Raw genomic sequence first — 23,068 nt, 5'->3', positions numbered from 1 at the left:
CGCGCTCCGCCGCCCCAAGCCGGCTCTCACTGCGCGTGCTCCCAGGCCTGGGCCCGCAGGCCAGGCGGGGAGGGGAGGCCGAGGGAAGGGAGCCGGGCCTGGCGAGGGGGAGGCCGGCGGAGTGCATTGTGGGACGGAGGCGGCAGCGGCCCGGGCGGCGCGGCGGCGGCGGCGGCGGCGGCGGCGGTGAATCCTCCCGGCCGCTCACAGCACTGTGGCGCCGCGTCCCCAGCCCGGCCGCGGCCCGCGGCGCCCCTCCTCCTCCTCCTCCCCCTCTCCTCTCCCCTCCTCCTCCTCCTCCCCGCCGGGCCCGGCGGCCCGGCCTCCCCGGGGGCCGGGGGCCGGGGGGCGGCCGGCGGGGGGCCGGGGGAGGGGGCCCGGCCGGCCGCGCGGGCCACGATGCCCAACTTCTGCGTGGCGCGCCGAACTGCACGTGGAAGAGCACGCAGTCGGACCTGGCCTTCTTCAGGTTCCCGCGGGACCCGGCCCGGTGAGTACGTCCGGCGCCCCGGGCACCGCGGGCACCGCGGGCCGCCTCTGCTGCCCGGCGCGAGCCGCCCCCCGCCCCGGCGGGAGAGCGCAGTGCGCAGGCGCCGACCCCGCACCTCGGAACGGCCCCGGGAGGGAAGGAGGGCAGGGCGGGCGCGCCGGGCTGGGCACGTGCGCCGGGTAGGCCTGCGCCCCCCGGGCCCCCGCCTGGCACCGCCGAGGGAGACCCGATTCAGTGGTGATTCTTGGAGCTCGGAGAAGAGGCGCTTATTAGACGCCTGCTGTGTACGGGCACTGCGGGATGGGGGCGGCCCCGTGGCCCGCCTTCCAAGGACTTTTTCCCCAGGAGACATGTAAACACAGCCAGGACACTGGCTTACTGACGTCCGCCGAGGCCACGGCCGGAGACGGAATGGGGGGGACAGCTAATCTGGGGCAGATAACTGCCCGGGGACACGAGGTAACAGTGAGTCGCAGGCCACAGCGGGGGGGCGTCGGGGTGGCAGGCAGAACGGGGCTCCACGTCAGTTGGATGGTGGTCCTTCCTTCTCCAGGAAGACCTCAACATGAGGGGGTGATGCCGTGACAGGCACGTGAACTAGGTCTGAGTGAGGGGGGCTGGGCCGAGTCACCTGCCTCGCTTTCTCCCCCAGAGCCATCTGGGTCCAGTGACCGCACATGACTCAGGATGACTGGACGTGGCCCGGATGCGAGGCAGCCAGGGTTAAGTAACTTGCCCAAGGTCACACAGCTCATTGTCAGGTGTGGAGGCTGAATTCTAACTCAGGCCCTGATTCCAAGGCCAGTGCTCTGCCCACTGGGCCAACGGATAGCCTAGTTTTGAATCCTCTTACTCCCTGGGTGACTGGGGCTGGTTAAGCTTCAATTTCCTAGACTTTTAAATGATCATTCCCCAGGCTGCAGGGTGGCATAGTGGTCTAGAGCTACAGACCTGGAGCCAAGAAGGTCTGAGTTCAAGTTCTGTAAATTAGGCCTGTGCTAACTGGATGACCTTGGGCAAGTCACTCCACCTTTGCCTCAGATTTTAGGGCTATTATGAGGATTAAATGAACATATCTTCCCTACCCTTTGGATGTCTCTTGCTTTCATCACACTCAAGGAGTGTGGTAATATATGTGTGTATGTACACATATGTAACATGTAATATAGAATACATATAAGTATACATTTATTATTCTCTTTACCCCTTCACTCAAATGTCACTTCTTGAAAACAGGGGTTACTGTTTAAAAAAACATTTTATATCCTCCGTTGCCTAGCACAATACTTTGCCCACAGTGGGAGCTTAATAGGTATTATTTCAGTGAATAGATTGTCCAACTCCTCCAGGAATCCTTCTCTGATCTAGCTCTCTTCCTGCTTCACCTTCCAATTGATGCAACACTTTGCAATGGATATTTATAGCATTATAACATTTTTAGTTATGGATATTTCTGTGTGATTACTTTTTTTTTTCTTTAAGAGACTGTTCTTTGACATTTTATACCAAGTCTTACTTTGCCTCTTCCCCAGTATCTGAACTTGGATTCTGGAAATGATAGACACTTAATATATTTACTAAATTAAGGAATTTTAAAAAGACTCCAAGAACTTGAAAGAGAATAGAGATCATCTAGTTCAACTCATCTTTTTACAGAGAGGTATGGAAGGGACAGGACATTCGTCTAAGAGCAGGATTTAAAATGCATTTTCTACCTCATAATTTCTCTGCTACTTTCTCCCTCCTACTTTCCCACATTGTGAGGGATACCACATACCCCATTTTCTTAATTCTCAGCTTTTCCTTGCTATGGAGATTTAGGCTGACATTTATGGCCCTCCGCAGACTGGCTCCAAACAGTCAGTAAGCATTTATTAATTTAACACTTACTATTGGCCCATGCTAAGTAATGGTGATGCAAAGAAAGGCAAAAACAGTCTCTGTTTTCAAAGGAATGTATATTCTTATGGGTAGAACTATATATAAAAAGGTATGTGGAGACTACATGGAAGGCAATAGAAGAAAGACCTGCAGAAGGTGGATTTTGAACTGTTTTGGAGGAAACTAGGAGGGAAACTAAAAGGTCTAGGTGAAAAGGAAGAACATTTAACATAGGATTTAATGTTTCAGTTAGTAAACACTGATTAAGTCATAATATGTGCAAAGAGTACAAAAAGAGACAAAAAGACAGTACCTGACCTCATGGGTAAACAAATAAGTTCCAACAAGCTATATATATATATATACAACATAAAATAGAGTGGGAAGGACTGGAATTAAAAGGGGTGGAGAAAGACTTACTACAGAAGTTAGGAAAGGGGAGGGAGGAGAAATTGGGGGAGGGTGACTTAACCAGGAGACCAGAGGCACTGGTCTGTGAGGCAGGGCATTAAGTATGAGAGTGGAAGATGGGGTGTTAGATTATGAAAAATCCTGAAAGTTAAGAGGGAGTTTGCACTGGAATTTGAATAGGGGAGCTTTAGGAAAATGACTCTGGCAATTAAATGAGGATGGATTGGACTGGGGAGAGACCTGAGGCAGGAAAAATAATTAATTAGAAAGCTATGATCATAGTCTAGAGAGGAGGTGGGAGTGGAGATACTTGGACACAAAACAACTTTCCTGTGTTACTTCAAATCTCAACTAAAGACCCACCTTCTGCACAAAGCCTTCCCAGTCCTTAATCTTACTTTCTCTTTGAGATTTCCCCCATTCTGTGTCTTTGTTGTTTGTACATAGATATTTGCAAGCTTCCCATTAGACTGAGCTTCCCTAGAGCAGTGGCTGTCTTTTGCCTTTCTTCATATTCCCTGGGGCTCAGTATTACAATAACTTTTCCACAATTTTTAATCCCTCCTCAAATTTTTCATGGCTCCCACCTCCTGTCTCTCTCAACTGAGAAATTTGCCTCATTGTTTGATGAAAAAAAATGGAGACTATTCATTAAGTGCTTTCTATTCCCTCCTCATCTCATATCATGCCATTATCTTCTTCACCCATCTTGAATGAGTAGGTGACCTCTTCTCATTACCAAGTTGAACTTCTCAAACTTCTAAGTATGTTGACCCATTCCATCCCCTCTTCTCCTTGGATTGTCACTCTTCACATCCCTGCTCTCTGTGATCCCTTCTGTCAATAAAGATACTCACATCTCCCCTCCTCACTCTGTCTCTGGTCTGTTTTGTCCCAAATCTCTTACCCCACGTCTCTCCTCCTGTTTGTGACTAAATTTGAAAAGGCAGACTAATCAGTGCCTTTTCTCTCACTGTCTTAATTTCCTATAGTCTCACTCCAATCTCCTCATTTAATATGAAAATTCTCCCACCAAAGTTACTAATGATCTTTTAATTGCCAAGTTTAAAGGCTTTTTTCTTATTTTTCCTTTTTTAGCCTCGCTGCTGCCTTTGACATTCTCCAAGAGTTTATCCAGCACTCTCTTTTCTTTTCCCTCTATATTATTTTGCTTGGTGATTTCCTTGATTTTTGTACAGTTTTATCTTCCCCACCAGGTCATAAAAAATTTGTGTTCAGAGATATAACTTTCATTCTTGCATTGCTTAGTTGCTGAATTTAATGTAGCCGAATTATCCATCTCCCTGCCTCTTTCTGTCTCCATCTGTGTTTCCAAAGTAGGGCAAATATACATCTATACCATTCTCCTTTTCTTTTGCTTCCCCTAGACCTCATCCTCTCCCTGACAGAGAATGTGATATAATGAACTGAGTATTAGTCATTTTTTGGAGAATCTGGGTTCAATTTTTGTTTTTCCCATTTCCTCCCTGTATGAAATTGGGCAACTTAACCTCCCTGAGCCTTAGTTTAAAAAAAAAAAATAGTTGGGAGTTGGGTTGATTAGAGGATACTTGCTCAGCTGTCCTTTCCAGCTCTATAGCTATGGCCTAAGATAAATTTCCTGGTCTTCTGTCAGTGATGGCAATGCTGTTGTTGTTGTTCCTATCTGAATCTTTGTGACCCAATTTGGGGTTTTCTTGGCAAAGATAGTAGAAATTCCTTCTCCAGTTCATTTTACAGATGAGCAATATGATTTTCTTTTTTGGTTGATGAGGATATGAAACAGTTTAGAAGCAAACAAGGTTAAATGACTTGCCCAGAAATCACACAGATTTTAAGTTAGCTGAGAGTGAATTTGCCAGGTCTTTCTGACTCCGGGCCTCTTGCTCCATCCAGACTGTTTTATATCCTCATCAAATAAAAAAAAATTGCTAATATATGTATATTTTTAAAATAAGTTTCATTAATGTCTTTTTTTATAACAAACTTCCCCCCCCCAGAGAACCATCCCATGTAAACAAGTGGCATTTTTAAGACAAAAGGAAGAGAAAAAAAATCAACATGTAACTAATCAGTACATTGAAAAAATCTGACAATATATGCAATGTGCAACATTTATAGACCTTCCATTTCTGCAAGAGGTAGTAAGGTGGAAGTGTCTGTCATGTTTCTTCTTTCAAGCCATGCTTTGTTACAGTTCTTGTGTATATTGTTTCCTTGGTTCTGTTGACTTCACTCTGCATATAGGTTCATGTAGCTCTTTCCATGCTTCTGTATTCATTAAAATATTTGAACAATATGATTGAGTAAATTTAATATTTGAGAATTTTGGCTCAGTACTTTGATAGAGATTTGAAGGACAGGTTCTAAGTTCAGTTTGTTTTAACTTGATTTTCCTGACTCTTTTAACTAAAATTTTATCAAAAGATCCATCAATTGAAAGGGAAAAAGAACATTGCTGTCTGTACTCACTAAAATCTTGATACTTTTTGTCCTGTCCACCAGTCATACTGCTCTTATTGAAATTTGGCTCATAAATTTCCATCTTCCGTAATATCAATTGTTCTTTGAAACTAATTGGAAGATGTTGCTTTTTTTATTTAAAGTAAAGAGATTCTGGGGCGGCTAGGTGGTGTAGTGGATAAAGCACCAGCCCTGGAGTCAGGAGTACCTGGGTTCAAATCTGGTCTTAGACACTTAATAATTACCTAGCTGTGTGGCCTTGGGCAAGCCACTTAACCCCATTTGCCTTGCAAAAACCTAAAAAAAAAAAGTAAAGAGATTCAAAACTCTTATTTTAGATTTTTTAAATAGGTTAGAAAATGACATTTTGACTTTGTTTTTGTCAGTAAAGGCATTTTGAATGCCTACCTAATTATGAAGTCTGTCTACTGTTTCTAACTAGAATTCTCATAACAAAAAAAATACACATTTAGGGCAAGGTCTTTTCTTTAATAGTAGTAGCTATAAAACTATTTCACATAATTTTGAGAAGTTTAAATATTTTGGCCGACTTCTTGCCAGATCTGAGTAGTTTAACATTGTTTTTACATTGAAATATGGCTAAAGAATTTGTACCAGATGTAAGAAAGGTGTCAGCTCTGCCATTTTTGTCTTCACTCATGATCCTGTTACTAGAGTTGTCTTTAACCTGGTTTCTTTGCAGAATCTGTTTAAGCCCTTTGCCCATTTTGTGAAGGGCAGTTTAGTTTAAACTAGATTATATATTCCCTAAACCCACTTAACCAGGCACATGTAAACTGCAATACATTTCAGTGTGTCGGAAGTGAATAATGGGAAAAAACACTCACTGCTCTTTCCTCAGCCTTCCTTCTGGGGCATGTGAGCAGCCTATCTGTTAATAAGTAACTTAAGTTTTCTTTTTCTCGATAAAAAAATGTATATCTTAATATCTTTGCATACCTTAATGAATTTTCTTGGAGGAAGTCAGGTGGTGTTGTGATGGATAGTCAGGAAGACCTGAATTTGAATACTATTTCAGACTTTTACTTTTTGGGCAAATTACTTCATCTTTCTCAGGCTTTCATTTACTGTCTGCAAAAATGGGAAGATAGTTCACTTCATAGGATTATGATGAAGATTGAATGAGATAATAGATGTTAAGCCTTACCTCTCACTCCATTCAGAGGAACAACATTAGCATTCTGACAGCCTTGAGAAGGTTCCTTAGGCCACAAGTGTTTATGAAGCACCTACTATGTATCTTCGAAGAACTGTGCTGAGAGGTCTTGTAGGCAGATGTCTACTCAACCTTGGCTCGAGAAGAAGGCATCTTTGACCCTTAGACAGGGGCTTCTTGTGCCCTGATAATTGATTTTAGTTCTTCCCTCAGAACAATGGGAAGCAGAACTTGTATTCTTTCTCATGGCAGTCTTTCAGATGTGGTTTTCAGACACCATGATATCCTGTTTTCCCTCTGTTGGATGACTTCCTTCTCTTTGTTAAACCTATGATTGATGAAACCTGGAAGCTATTTCTACAAATATTTGCTGAATGAACAGTTGCCTTTTTCATGACTATTATGCACTATTCCTTTTTTTTATTAAGTGGAATATCAAAAGATTTTTTAAGATTTTTAGAGACAGATATAGATAGAAGAGTTGAATGTAAGTGGGTTTTTCCCTGACCAATTTTAATATTCTTTATGGGATTTTCTCCCTTCCTTGTACTGTCTAGTATTTTATTCATTTCTTCTATTCTACTTTGGTATTACCTTATTTTATTATTGTGTTTATATGTCCTCTTTTATAGTGAATTGGAGAGTGATGACTCTCAAGCACTAAATAGTTTTAATGAATGAATGATTTAGCATTTCATTATCTCTTTAAATAAGATTTTGACTAACTAGGAGAACTTTCTAATAGTTTAATGAGGTAGTTTATGGGGTATTGATAATATTCTGTTGTGCACAGCTATTATTATTAGGGTTTTAATACTGAGAAAAGCAAATTTCCTGGTGTAATTTGACATTTGTGATCATGAATGAGCCGATAAAAAATTTATTGATTAACTAGCAGATTACTGGGCAACTAGGTAGCAAGTGGATAGAGTGCTAGATCTGGAGTCAGGAAGACCAGAGTTCAAAAATGGTCTCAGACATTTACTAATTGTCTGACCCTGGTTAAGTAATTAAAATTTGCTCATCTGCAAATGATCTGAAGGAAATAGCAAACTTTAGTATCTTTGCCATGAAAATCCCAAAAAGGGTCACAAAGAGTCAGACATGAATTAAATGACAAAACAACAATAAAACAGATTACTGCACAACAGAGAGAAAAATGGGATAAAAAATACCAAAATGTTATGTTTCCAAGTCTAAGAGGAAGAAGACTGTTTATGGGAATAAGGAAAAGCTTCCTTTCTGAGGGAAAGAGATGAAAGATGAATAGGAATTTGCCAGGTGAAGAGGGGGAGAGAAGCCATATGGGACCTAGGAACAGTTGGAAGAGTAGGGAGTGTGAAATAGAAGACCATGCCTGCCCTCTGAGTCAGAACTTTGTTGTTGTTTGGTCATTTCAGTTGTGACTTGTCCAGGGTCAAGCAGCTACTGAGTGTGTCAAATCCAGTTTCATTTACTATTTTACCCTAGATTCATTCAACCTAGGTGACTCCCAAGGCTTTATCCTGGGCCCCCTCTGTTGGTGAACTCATCTGCTCCCATGATTTCAGTTATCTCTGTGCTGATGATTTCCAGATATGTTATCCAGCCCTTAGTCTTTCTTTTGTACTATAATCACCTATTGCCACTTGTCTCTTGAATATTTCAAACTCAATGTTATCTAAAATAAAATTTATTATTTTTCTCCCCCCAAAAAATTCTTCCTTCTAAACTTCTCAAATTACAGTCAAGTGCACTATCATCTACCCTGTCACTCATAATCACAATCTTTTTTTTTTTTTGCAAGGCAAATGGGGTTAAGTGGCTTGCCCAAGGCCACACAGCTAGGTAATTATTAAGTGTCTGAGACCGGATTTGAACCCAGGTACTCCTGACTCCAGGGCTGGTGCTTTATCCACTGCACCACCTAGCCGCCCCCATAATCACAATCTTAATATCACCCTTGGCTCCTCTTACTCCCTCTGTATATCTAGTCAATTGTCAAATCTTTTTTGTTTATGCCTGCACAATATATCTGTGTTTACTTCTCTCCACTTCCTTCCTTATAAGACTACTGTATCACTTGTTGCCTAGACAGTTGCAATAAACTTCTGATTAGTTTTTCTATCCTAATACTCTCCCAACTCCAATCCATTGTCCACTTAGCTGGCAAGGTGATTTTTTTTTAAAGTCCAAGTCTACTCATATCACAACCTCTCTCTTCCCTTCTTTTCCTTCCCCTTCCTCCCCTCACCCCCCTTCACCTCCAGAATCAGTGTAAAATCTATGTGGCATCTAAAACTCTTCATAACTTGCCTCCTCCCTGCCTTTCTAGACTTCTTACAACCTCCCTTTCCTCCAAATTACTCTGCTACAATCCCCTGCTTGGCAATTCCCTTCACCCGTGCCTTTTTTGTTGTTTTTGCAGGGCAATGGGGTTAAGTAACTTGTCCAAGGTCACACAGCTAGGTAATAACTATTAAGTGTCTGAGGCCGGATTTGAGCTCAAGTCATTCTGACTCCCAGGGCCAGTGCTCTATCCACTGCACCACCTAGCTGCCCCTTCATCTGTGCCTTTTTACTGGATGTTTCCTGTTTCTAGAATGCTATGCCCCCTCATTTCCCTCTCTGAGTTTGCTTGGTTTCCTTCCAGACTTAACTTACCTTTCCTGGTTCCTCCAACTGCTGATGTGTTTGTTATCCCTTCAGATTACCTTCAGCTACTTATTTAATGTGATTCTAAGGGCAACTAGGTGCTATAGTTGCATAGAACACCAGCTCTGGAGAGGATCTGAACTCAAATCTGACCTCTGACACTTGACTTTTACTAGCTGTGTGATCTTGGGCAAGTCATTTAACCTTGATTGCCTCACATCTAGGGCCATCTCATGATTCATATCTGTCCCTGGACCCAGATGGCTCTGGAGGAGAAAGTGAGACTAGTGGCTTTGCACAGCACCCTCCCACTCATATCCAAGTCTTGTGCCTGATATGATATCACTTCCTTGATGAAGAACAAAACAACACCTACTTTGTTGTTTACATATTGTCTATTCCATTTAAATGTCCAATTCTTGAGGGTAGGGATTATTTTTACTTTTCGTTGTGCCCTCAATTCTTAGTATAGTGCTTTGCATATGACAAGAATTTACTAAATGTCTATTGACTTTTCCTCATGAGCCTTAGTTTCCTCATTTTTAAAGTGTTGGAGGCTGGGTTCAATGGCTTTTAAGTTCCTTTTCATATCTCACTCTAAGCCTTATAGAGCACATTCAAGAAGTAGAATCCTCAGTGCATGAAGGAGTGGGATCAAAGACCAGAAAGGTTGACATTTCCCACCCCACCTTACCTTACCTTACCCCATCCCTTCATTTTATAGTCCAGAAAATGAGTTTGTCTGGTCACTACTATTATTGGTTTTTTGTTTGATTGGAATTATTAGAGAGGATTTATGTTGCTTACCGAGGCCACATATACTTTTCTGGTGTGACTTTGTTTCTCTTCTGTAGCCATACATCTTATTTACATATGAAAATTTCTCTACTTAAGTTAAAGTGCCAGTTGTTACCCAGGAGTTAATTGGTGGACCACGTTCCCTTTGATTGACCTTAGATACCTCCCTGCTTTTTAAGATCTATTCAAATTCCTGATGTTATATAAATCCTTTCTTTTTCCCAGCTAGTGACTGAAAATCTATAGACCTAGGGCCAATTATTTTAACTTCTGGTAGACAACCTAATCCTACCTAGGCTTCTCTTACACTCTTTTCCCTCTTCTTCACTTCTCCACCCCCACTTTGGGACCTAATTATAGTTGACTATACATATTTCTCTAGTCATTGCCTAACTTACTCTAGTCCAGTCTTCTTTTCCCCTTAAGGTTAAGAGACAGAGCTTTAGTTTTCAAAGGTTTTTACTAGTAGTAATTAAGAGAAAGAAGGTAGAATTATATAGAGAATAGAATTGTTAAGTTATAGAAAATGAAAATCTTTTAAACCTAAGATACTTGTCAGCCTAGGCTAGAAGCCACTGAACTAGGATCCTCCTTCTAATTGACAGATCATCCTTTTACCTTAGGAGAAAGACTCGCATACCCTTCTTGGCTAACAGCTTTCAATTCTTTCCCATCCCTTTTCCTTTCCATTTCCCTTCTTATCAGCTTCTGGGTGGAGGGAGGGTGGTCTTTTATTTCTTTCCCATCAGTTAGAAGCATTTAAAGCTCCAAGTATTTCTTATTTTTATCAACTTAGTGGGATCATCACCTCCTTATTCCTGAAAGCCATGCTTCCTTTACTAAATAATAAATCCAAGATCACATTTGCTTTCTTAACTGACAGATCATACAGATGACAGAAACTCCCAGATCTTTCTCAGACCAACTACTAATCTCACCCTACCTTCTTCTTGTGAGAATAAAGTTCATTTTTTAAAAAAATTTTGCTCCAAATGTAAAATGTTACATTGATCCTCCTATATTCCTGCAAATTAAATTCAGCCCATTGCTGTAGCATGTCAGGATCTTTTTGGAGTCTGTCATTCAGTTTGTTACTTATCCCTTTGGCATTTTAAAAACTTCTACCTTTCCAAGCTTCTTATGCTTTGTTTTCCCTTTTTATACTCATTGCTCAGCTCGGGGTCAAGCATAGGCTCCAGCACAGGGTCCTTTGGATACTCCCTGAGATCTCTTGCCACAATGACACTAAACCATTAATAACTATTCTGTATCTCATCATCCAACTAGTTCTGAACCTAATTGTATCTAGTATGCATTGTTCCATCTTTTCCAAAAATAGTATGAAATTCTTGATTGTTATCTTTGCTGAAGTCTAGGTAAACTGTATTCTTATAACATTCTTCCTCATCTTCCAGTTTAGTAATCCTTGTCAAAAAAGGAAATGATGGGTGGCTAGGTGGGTCAGTGGTTAGTGCACTGGCCCTGGAGTCAGGAATACCCGAGTTTAAATCCAGCCTCAGACACTTAATAATTACCTAGCTGTGTGGCCTTGGGCAATCCACTTAACCCCATTGCCTTGCAAAAAAAAAAAAACCCCTAAAAAAAAGGAAATGAGTTTATTCTGAGTGACTTTTTCTTAATGAAGCCATGTTTTCCTTTTGAGATGTTCTTTAGCTTTGTCTTTAATGATCTATTCTAAGAATTTCCCAGGAATTCAATTCAGACTCCTTACCTTGTAGTTTGCAGATTATGTTTGCTTCTCTTTCTTGAATATTGGGATGACATTTGCCCTTCTCTAATCTTGTGGTATTCACAGTCCACTATCTTTCAAATATTGTTGATGGTGGCTCAGTAATGACAGCTGACATTTATTTGAACACCCAAAGGATGTTGTTTATTAGGGCCTGAGAAATGAAATTAATCAACTCCCCATCAGCCTTTTTTGTTGTCCTTTCCAGGACAAAGAGCCATTCTCTTTGGCAGAGAAGACAGAAGGAAAATAAAAATTGAAAAGCTCTGCCTTCTCTCTGTTATCATTTCTCATGATCTCATTCACCCTAAGCAGAATCTATTTTTTAAATTTTCCTTTTTTTTTAACTATGGCTCAAGACAAAAACCTTTTGTGTTTTCCGTAGCTCATGCTGAGCTTTTTGCACTCTTGTCACTGAAGTATTGTGCCATGTTTGTGTGTGTTTTCTTTTATCTGGATTTATTTTTATACTCTGTTACTTTTTTTAACATAAAAGTTTACTATCCATCCACATTGGTCTATTTTATTTAATCCCATTTTGCTCCTTTTCATGGGAAATTTTATTTAATGTTTTCAGAGGGAAGGTACTGAAAGCAGGGAGACTAAATAACAAGCTAGTTAAGAGTCCCAATTAGGAGGCCCAGGTGAAAGTGTTAGCTGTGTGAATGAAAAGAGGTTGTAAGACTGCAAGAAATTAGAATTAGAATTGCAAAGAATTACAATAAAATTGAGTAGCTGATTACATATAAAAGAATGAGGACAATTCAGAGTCAAAGATGACTTTTTGAGATTGCAAACCAGAGTTACTGAAAGGATGGCAGTTCCCAGCAGAAATAAGAAAACTTTGAAAAGGGCTAGGTTTTGGGAAAATGAGCTTTGATTTGGTTGTGGTTAATTTGAAATGCCAAAGGTTATTCAGTTTAAAATATTTAATAGATATTTGGTGATATAGTTTTGGAGCACAGGGGAGAGACTAAAAGAAGATAGTGCTCTGAGAGTCATTGATAGAGCAAATAAAAACCTTGGATGAGCTGACTGGCATAGTGATTATGAAAGTATAAATAGAGAATAGTTTCCAGGTGTGTATCCAAAACAAAACTTCTATTCCCCTTGAGGGCATCATCTTCCTTCCAATCACTCAGGTTTATAATCTTAGAACCATCCTTGATTCTTTTCTTTCCCTTAGCCCACTCATCCATTCATTTATCAAATATTGACAGTTTTGTCTGTGTAATATCCATGACATGTCTTCTTTCTCTATTCACACAGTTTATCTCCGGTGGAGACTTCATAATTGACTTCTGCTTTTAGCCTCTCCCCTTTCTTATTCATCCTATCTCTACACAGCTGTCAAAATTATATTCCTAAAATTGTGATGACCCTGCTACCCATTTATGCACAAATCTTCAGTGGCTTCCCTTTGCCCTTAGGGTAAAATAGAAAATAGCTGGTTTAGCATTTAAAATCTGCCTTGTGGATCCCATCTACCATCCCTTCTTATTTCACTTTATTCCCTTCAAATGATCCTTTTAAACATGCTGGCCCCCTTGATGTTCCCACCTCCCAATCTCTCTGCCTTTGTCATGGTGGTTTCTCAGGCCTAGAACTCATTCTTCCTCACTCCCGCCTAATAGCATTCCTTACTGCCTCACAAGCCACCTTGTTGATATAAATTGATCTCACTCTCCTAGATTACTTGTATTTATTTTTTCTGTGTCCATATTGTATTCCACTGATAGAATATAAGACCCCTGAAGGTAGAAACTTTTTTTTCCGTTTAATGCTCATTGCCTATTTAAACTCTAAAATTCTGAGAAGGCATTAGGGAAATGGGGATTAAGTACTGATCTCATTTAGAAAAACCTGGATTCTGGCCTCCTAACCAACACTGCCTATATAACTACTCACTTGCCCTCTCAAGGCCCTAGTTACCTTCCTAGGACTTTGATTTGCAAAGTAGTGCTGATCTGCATTAGGATAGCATTCCCTAATCCGGGAGAGAGAAGATCTAAGGAAAAGAAACATTTTTTTATTTCACAAGTGCCTTGACTTGAGTGTCTTCATTAATGTTTGTTGAATTGTGTTACTAGAAATCTTTATTGTGCCATTCTTCAGCCACAGAGTGACTTGCTGTGTGGTCTATGAATTGTGTGGCCAAACAGTCTAGCCCCAAATAGAATTTAGGTACAAAATCATTCAGTCAAGTTTTTTCTTATCACTGATCAATTTGGCCTCTACTTATGCCCAGCCCTTTGGTTGAATACAGTTACTCTTCAGTAACTCAAATAGACCCATGTTTTCTTGTTAATGCTTATTTGTTTGTCCTTCATTTTTTTTTTTAGGTTTTTGGCAAGGCAAATGGGGCTAAGTGGCTTGCCCAAGGCCACACAGCTAGGTAATTATTAAGTGTCTGAGACTGGATTTGAACCCAGGTACTCCTGACTCCAAGGCCGGTGCTTTATCCACTACGCCACCTAGCTGCCCCTTTTAATGCTTATTTGTTTGAAGAGTTTTAAATCTTCTCTAAGTTGAAGAGCATTGTGCAGGGTTCTAGTCTCAGCTGTGTGGACTAATTTGCTGCATAATTTGGATAAAGTATGTGCTTTTTGATGGCAGAGATGTGTTTATTTTGCCTTTGTATCCTTAATGCTAGTTTAGGGTCTTCTGTGCAATAAACTGCTTGTTAATATTTGTTCAATTTTTTTAGATGTCAAAAATGGGTAGAGAATTGTAGAAGAGCTGACTTAGAAGATAAAACACCTGATCAACTCAATAAGCATTATCGACTTTGTGCCAAACACTTTGAGACATCTATGATCTGTAAAAGTGTAAGTTACAAAACTTGATTCTTTCATTTTTTTCCCTTTTGTTTAAAATGTAATCCTTTTCTTTTTTCCCCCACATTTACTCATTTTTAATTTATGGACTAAAAACAAGCATTTCCATAAGATAGTATAAAATGATTGTATAGAAAACTGCAGATCTATTATATATGATGTGCTATTCCTTTTAAACATATAATAAATTTAAATGTGTAAATTTTTTTAATGTAATCTTGTTACAAGGAATATGGATGTATATAGGGGAGAAGATGTAAGTGAAATTTTTGTTGTAATTATATATTATCCTTAAAAATCTTACTTTTTTGAAACAATTTCTTGGGTTTACTAATCAAAGAAGGAAGTTCATTAGCCTTAATTCATGTTATAAATTAAATCTTGGAATTTTGTGTATTTGTCTGTACTTGGTTGTAGCCTACTCTTTTTTTCTCATATTTAATGGTCACTAGTGAAAGCAAGGAATAATGGATAGACAACCTACACGTGCCATTTGCATCCATGAAATTCAAGGAGGTGGATCCCCTATAGAGGTGATTTAGGAGGAAATGGGAAAGAATTATACACAATGAAAAAGCATAGATTGATTCTAGTGTCATTTGAAGAGCACAATTGATAAATCCACATTGACAAGATCACAGATTCATGTTCAGTTATCTGTGTATTATAATAGAAACCTAGAGGATAGCATCAATGATTTAAAATAAATATTGTAAAAGAGCTTTAGCCAATATTTTTAAATTTTATGTTCTTAAGAGTTGTTAAAAAGTAGCAGCAAATTGGCCTGTTTGAATTAAATCTGCTTTCCCTTTATCCTGCCAACCCCTCTGAAATTCCTAATCAAAGTGACACCCTAATCAAAGTGACATGACTAGAAAGCAAGGTGAAGAAATAAGAAATAATAGTATTTGTTTTTAATTCAGTCCAAGTAAAGATTTAACTTTGCTTTTCCTAGAAAATAGTATATTTTTTCTTTGATATAATCCTCCATAGCTCAAAAAAAGTCTGAAAGTCTTAATTTTATTTGATTTTATTCTTCAGGTGTTTTTATTTAATAGTGCTCATTTAAAGCAGATATATAGTAGATTTCAGAAATCATGACAAAAACCCTGGACCTAGAGCTGGGAGATCTGATTGAGGCCTGTCTTTGCCAATCCCAACTGTGGAACCTTGGGCAAATCGATTTACTTCTTGAGTTTTTTCATCTGTAACTTGGGGATAATAATGCACACTACCTACATCAGAAGAGAGTATTGTAAGCGAAGCATTTTGTTTACTTTAAAGCAGTGTGTTTGTATGCCTTGGCCTATGTGAGTTCCTCATGGAGCTCACATTCTAATGAGGATATGAGAAATACAGATAAATGCATTGTCAAATCAACAACCATTTATTAAATGCCTACACTATGTGATGGGTCAGAGTATTGGAGGTACAAAGGCCTGTGGGGAAATCAAAGGGAGGGTGGATTTTTATGGGGAATTGGGTAAAACTTTTTTTTTAATTTATTTAATTATTTTTGAATTTTACAATTTTTCCCCCAATCTCCCTTCCCTTTCCTAACCCCCCCCCCCCACAGAAGGCAAGTCTGTTAGTCTTTACATTGTTTCCATGCTATACATTGATCTAAGTTGAATATGTTGAGAGAGAAATCATATCCTTAAGGGAAAAATATAAAATATAAGAGATAGCAAAATTACATAATAAGAATGATTTTTTTTAAAAATTAAAGGTAATAGTCTTTGTTAAAATTCCACAATTCTATCTCTGGATGCAGTTAATATTCTCCATCACAAATACCCCAAACTTGTCCCTGATTTTCACACTGATGGGATGAGCAAGTCTCATTAAGCCCCCATGTTGCTGTGTACAATGTTCTTCTGGTTCTGCTCATCTCTGTCAGTATCAGTTCATGCAAATCCTTCCAGACTTCTCTGAATTCCCATCCCTCCTGGTTTCTAATAGAACAGTGGTGTTCCATAGCATTCATATACCCTAATTTGTTCAGCCATTCCCCAATTGATGGACATTCACTCAATTTCCAGGAATTGGCTAAAACTTAATGGAAAAAGTCAAAGTTTCATTTGGTTTTCCAAATACATCAAAATTCTTGTAGCAATGTAGTTAGGGAACATATTTCATTTGTAGGCATACCAGTAAGCAACAGTAAAAGACTTAAAAATGCAGGGTTTGTTCTGGAGGCAGATAGTAGTTTTTACCAATACTGAAAATGTTAGACAGACTATAGATTGTGAATTGCCAAGATAAGGAAGGAGTTGACTTATTCTGTCCAGAGGAGGAACATGATCAGATCCATGCATATGAAGAATTATTTTGGCAGTCATATAAAGAAAGAATTAGAAGAGGAAAGAGTTGAAGCGGGAAGCCAGGTTCTGACTGTTGCAGTAGATTAGGCAGGTGATAAAAAAAGGTGATAATAGTGGGAAAAGAGAGAGAAAGGGGGATTAGAGATAATGAAGAAGGCAGAATTCATAGAATGACTTGATAGCTGTTAGAATTTAAGGTTAGGGACGAAGAATAAAAAAACACTTAGGTCTCAAACCTGGGAGACTGGATTAATGATGATGATGATGATGTCATTGGTCAAATATTAAAGTCAGGAGGTGTATATTATAGTCAGATGGGACTTTGTAGAGGTGTCAAACGAGTTGTAGGCCACTACAAAGTTTAGGTAGATAGAATACCTGATAGAATACCAGACCCAGTTTTGAATCTTGCCTCTTATGCACTATTGGTCTTGTGATCCTGGTAAGACTCATGAGCAGATGCTAATTTAGAAGATTAGAAATAATTTCCCTGCAGGAAGTTAACCATCCAGTTTATTCCTTACCTGATTTTTCCTCTTTCTCTCCCCCCCCACAAAAAAAGTCAGAGGGAAGTTTGCTGAGTAAGCAGATTAGAGTTGAGGGAGTTTTATGGATTTTATGTATGTAAATTTTTGAGTGGAATTTTAAATGGTAGGCTTTAGAGGTGCTTATGGAAACCGTGTAATTTCTTGAGACAGTGAGGTTTGATATGTGATGTCTGGCACAAACTGGAGAAAGAGTTCATAGAAATTTAAAAGGCTGAGGAATGGTATATGTAGTTAATGTTAGAAGAATTGTCAGTCTGTATATTGAGGGGTTCAAAGACTTCATATTGCTTTTTAGAAAAAGTCCATCATAGAGAGTCTTCACTATATTGTGTCTAGAGAACCAGCCTCGGAATCAGGAAGATGATTTGGGTTCAGTGGAATCAGGAGGAACTGGGTTCAGATCTTGCCTCTGGCACATTCAGAAACTATCTCAAGTGATTTCTTTTTAATTAACCCTTAAGATTTCTGAGAGAGCAAATACAGTTTACTGAAGATTGGAGACAGGAGTTGGTAGTTATCCAAATTGATTTTAGAGTCTTCCAGATCCCTTTAAATAGTTGAAAGAGTGCTGTGGGATTGGTTAACAGGAATTGCATTTCATTTAATTGTGTCTTATTCTCATGACTTGGATCTAAAATATTGGCTGATTTTTTTTTCTTTTCAGAGCCCTTATAGAACAGTTCTCCGAGATAATGCTGTACCAACAATTTTTGATCTTACAAGTCATCTGAACAATCCACACAGTCGGCATAGAAAACGAATAAAGGAGTTGGTATGTTTAAATTCCCCCTTCTGTTCTGTAAGATTATATCATTTTAACTTAAATTTAGTGATTTGCTTAACTCCCTTTGATATTATTGACCAAGGACAATGCTAACCCATTCTTGCAGCTGCTTGGCATTAGAAAGGAGGGAGATATGTTACGTATTTTCTTTATCTAGTGATAAGGAAATTATAAAGGAAATATATTATAATCATCTCTATTAACTTTCAGAAAATGTAGAATGATTATTAAATGGTGGGCCCATACATTTTCATAAATTGCTGTGAACATAAAGTTCTACTTCCATGAATTACATGTTTATTTTGTCTACCCTATAGGTGTATGAACTACTCATTTTACACTGTACCCTGAGTAGCTCTATCCTCCAGTGGACTTGTTGATTTGTGCTTGGCCAGATGTAATACAAAATGATGTTCTGGACCTGTCCCTCCCCTCTAGGATTCCTGTAATAAGATTTTGCTAACTTCTTTGTATCAAATTGATTTAGATTTATTTTATATGAGGTATTGTACTGAGTATATATTTCATACATATATTTATGATCTTGAGAGATTTAATAGTTAAGAAGAAAATGTTACTGTGAGATAATATAAAGAGGTTTTCTCTTGTCTTTAGAGTGAAGATGAAATCAAGTCACTGAAGGAGCGAAAAAGTAAGTGGCTAATATCATATGTAAATAATATGAAATAGAAAAATCTGACAATAACAATGTTTTCTTTGTCCACGACTCAGTTTTAGGATGGGAAATATGTAGCATATTCTGTCATGTGGTTTTATGATTACTTTCTGTGATAAAGTTCAGCTATATTAATTTTTCTTTAGAGGAGCATAGAAGATATACCTCCCACCCTGAGTCACCCATGCAAATTCTTACCAAAATGTTGATGACTTAAAAAGTTGCTTGTTACATAATATAGTGGGAAATGGGCAGAATGTCAGGAGACTCTGGATTTAGTCTAGCACTGCTGCTGATTTCAAGCTCAGCAAGCATTAATTAAAAACCCCTCTTAAGAACTTTCTATGTGTAAGGCATTGTTCTAGATCCTAACATGAGCTGTGTGAGCTCAGGCAATGTGTATATGATTGCACACTTGGATTAAATGCCTGTACTGATTTCTTTTAAATTTAGTTAGTAAGAATAGAAGAAAGTGTTTGATTTTAAGTTTTGAATCTCTTTTATAAAATTAATCCTAATGTTTTGTCTTCTAGTTGATGAAACCTCTGAACAGGAACAAAGCAATCAAGAAACAAATAATAGTAATAGTACTCAAAATGCAGTTGCAGGAGGAGGAGAACAGGATGAAGAAGTTTTACCTTTAACACTAGAAGAAAAGGAAAACAAAGATTACCTTAAATCTTTGTTTGAAATTTTGATCCTTATGGGTAAGCAAAATATACCCTTAGATGGCCATGAAACTGATGAAATCCCAGAAGGCATATTTATGCCAGATAACTTCCAAGCTCTTCTTGAGTGTAGAATTAATGCTGGTGATGAGGTTTTGCGAAAACGTTTTGAGACAACAGCAGTCAACATGCTGTTTTGCTCTAAAACCCAGCAAAGACAAATGCTGGAGATCTGTGAGAGCTGTATCCGGGAAGAGACACTCAGGGAAGTCCGAGATTCTCATTTCTTTTCCATTGTTACTGATGATGTAGTGGACATAGCTGGAGAGGAGCACTTACCAGTGTTAGTCAGGTTTGTGGATGACTCGCATAACTTGAGAGAAGAATTCATAGGTTTTCTTCCTTATGAAGCTGATGCTGAAATTTTGGCTGTAAAGTTTCACACCACTATTACTGAAAAATGGGGCTTGAATATGGAGTACTGTCGGGGCCAGGCCTATATTGTCTCCAGTGGATTTTCTTCAAAGATGAAAGTTGTGGCCATGAGACTTTTGGAGAAATATCCCCAAGCCGTTTACACCCTCTGCTCCTCCTGTGCCTTAAACACATGGTTGGCAAAATCCATTCCTGTGGTAGGAGTGTCTGTTGCTTTGGGAATAATTGAAGAAGTCTGTTCTTTTTTCCATCGGTCACAGCAATTGCTGGTGGAACTTGATAGTGTTATCTCTGTCCTCTTTCAGAATAGTGAAGAGAAGGGTAATGAGCTAAAGGAGATTTGCCGTTCACAATGGACAGGAAGACATGATGCCTTTGAGATTTTAGTGGACCTTTTGCAAGCACTTGTTTTATGTTTAGATAATATAAACAGCGACACAACTGTTAGATGGGATAATTTTATTGCTGGCCAAGCATTTGTACTTGGTAGTGCATTAGTAGATTTTGATTTCATTGTTACTGTTGTGGTTCTTAAAAACATACTCTCTTTTACAAGAGCCTTTGGGAAGAATCTTCAAGGTCAGACCTCTGATGTCTTCTTTGCAGCCAGCAGTTTGACAGCAGTATTACATTCTTTAAATGAAGTGATGGAGAATATTGAAGTTTATCATGAGTTTTGGTTTGAGGAAGCTACAAACTTGGCCACTAAGCTAGATATAGAAATTAAACTCCCTGGAAAATTTCGCAGGTCTCAACAAGCTAACCTGGAACCTGAAGTGACATCTGAAAGCTACTACAAAGAAGTTCTTAGTGTACCTACTGTGGAGCACATCATTCAGGAGCTGAAGGATATCTTCTCTGAGCAACACCTCAAAGCACTGAAATGTTTGTCTCTAGTGCCCTCTGTCATGGGTCAACTGAAATTTAATACATCGGAGGAACACCATGCTGATATGTACAAAAGTGACCTTCCTAATCCAGACACACTTTCTGCAGAACTCCACTGTTGGAGAATCAAATGGAAGCACAGAGGAAAAGATATTGAACTTCCAGCAACAATTTATGAAGCCCTGCACCTACCAGACATCAAATTTTTTCCTAATGTTTATGCATTACTTAAAGTCCTCTGCATACTCCCAGTGATGAAGGTTGAGAATGAGAGATTTGAAAATGGTCGAAAACGTCTTAAGGCATACCTGAGAGATACCTTGACAGCTCACCGGTCAAGTAACTTGGCTTTGCTTAACATAAACTTTGATATAAAACATGACCTAGATTTAATGGTGGACACTTATATAAAACTCTACACAAGTAAATTGGACCTCCAAGAAGAAGTTCTTCCCACCAGTAATTCAGAGATAACTGAAAATACATAAGGAAATTGACCAAGATAGGTTTTCTCCCTGAATTTACATATTGGGGATTGGAAGAGAAACCCTGAGATGTTGATCGGCTGCTTACTCATTGAAGATAAGTTTGCCTTTTGGTCTCCATTTGGATATGTTAGCCATGATAATCTGTATGTTAAACTACTAAATGAATTGAAATTGTTTGAAAATTGCTCTTCCAAAATGTAGAAATGCTACCTTTCATTTCTTTGTAATTTCTACTGGTAGCTACTGCTCTGGAGATATTTTAGTTAACTTCATTTTGGACTTCTCATTTGTGATTACCAGGGAATCCAACTATCAAGTTTTGGGTTTCTTAGTCATTGTGAAAAAATAAGTATTGGGAGAAGTGGGAAAAATTTTTTAGTTAAAATGAAGCTCACTACTGACCACTGACTCCTATTTGTTTGTTTGTTTGTTTTTTAAAGTTGTACCATTGAAAGAAAAAATATATTGGAAAAGAGTTAATCCAAACCATGACCTCATACACATTTCCATGTCAACTCTGACTGCATCAAATGAATGTAAATGAATGAATTCACTTAAAATTTAAGTAATAGAGCCAATGTTGTTCCTCATAAATGAGTGATTGTTGTGGTTTACATTCCTCTGTTGGGGTTCCACAGTAACTGTTTCATGAACTTTTCAGAGGTTTACATCAAATATTATGTTCTGTGATCTTGAAGCCAATCTCACAAACATAAAAAAACTGATCTTGTTTGTGTTTTATTCTGCCTTTTTTCCATGCCTCATCTTGACTTGTAAATCTAACCTGGAGAACTTACAAATTAGGCTTTTGTGGTTTATCTAGGAGTAATGAGGAAAATATTACTGTTATTTTTGGTGAGGAAAAACAATTTTTGTATAGTTTATTTCATTCTAAATAAAATGTGAATTTTCTTTAATTCTGAAGTAACTTTCATTATTTTTAGTGTAATTAGATTCTGAGAAGCAATATGGCATAGTTAATAGGAAATCTGCTTTGGAGTCAGGATCATCTGGGTTCAGTTATCATCTCTTCTTAACACAACCTGACTGTGTAGGCAGCTCATTTAACTTCTCATGGCCCAAGCAACTCTCCTATGTTATTAAAATATTCAGTTTAATTTTTCAGTTAACAAGTATTTATCTTCTCTCCCTACCCCAACTAACCTCAGTAGCACCCAACTGAAAATAAAATTTTAAAAAAACATACAGTGTTTATTTTTATAACACATAAAATTAGGCTGAACAAATTCCTACATATTACACGAACAGAAATGTATTTCTGATTTTGAAGCTTTAGTCCATCACCTTTCCATCAGGAGATGGATAGCACAATTTGGCATCTATCCTTTCGAATCATATATGATCAGTCACTGTTGAAAATTCTAAATTCTTCCAAAGTTTTTGTCTTTACAATGCTATTGTTATTACATAACTTATTCTTAATCAATTCATTGAAGTCTCCTCAGTTTTCTCTGAAATCCTGCTTTCTGTCACTTCTCATGTACAGTATGCTATAATTTGTTTAACTTTTCCCCACTTGATGGATACCTCTTTATTTTTATTTTTTTATTTATTTCATTTAAGGCAATGAGATTAAGTGACTTGCCTAAGGCAACACAGCTAGGCAATTATTAAGTGTCTGAGGTTGGATTTGAACTCAGGTCCTCCTGACTTCAGGGCCACCTAGCTGCCCTGGATACCTCTTTAGATTCCAGCTCTTTATCATTACTATGTACTGTGAAGATATTTTTGTATACATGGATCTTCTCTTTGATCTTTTTTTGATGGTATATAGGCCTGGTAGCAACCTTGTTGG

General features: G+C 38.6%; 1 protein-coding gene across 1 annotated transcript; it reads left to right on the top strand.

The window, feature by feature from the left end:
* Positions 1–399: 399 nt before the first annotated feature.
* On the top strand, positions 400–22,169 carry THAP12 (THAP domain containing 12). The gene is given in 6 exon segments (XM_074216927.1): positions 400–414; positions 417–490; positions 14,312–14,432; positions 17,978–18,085; positions 18,713–18,749; positions 19,307–22,169. Coding segments are annotated over 6 exon segments (2,301 nt in total). The 3' UTR covers positions 21,253–22,169.
* Positions 22,170–23,068: the final 899 nt, after the last annotated feature.

Source organism: Macrotis lagotis, chromosome 1 (assembly GCF_037893015.1).
Source record: "Macrotis lagotis isolate mMagLag1 chromosome 1, bilby.v1.9.chrom.fasta, whole genome shotgun sequence".
Lineage (NCBI taxonomy): Eukaryota > Metazoa > Chordata > Mammalia > Peramelemorphia > Peramelidae > Macrotis > Macrotis lagotis.
Note: the sequence above shows the minus strand (reverse complement) of the source record. Positions and strands in the feature narration are given on the sequence as shown.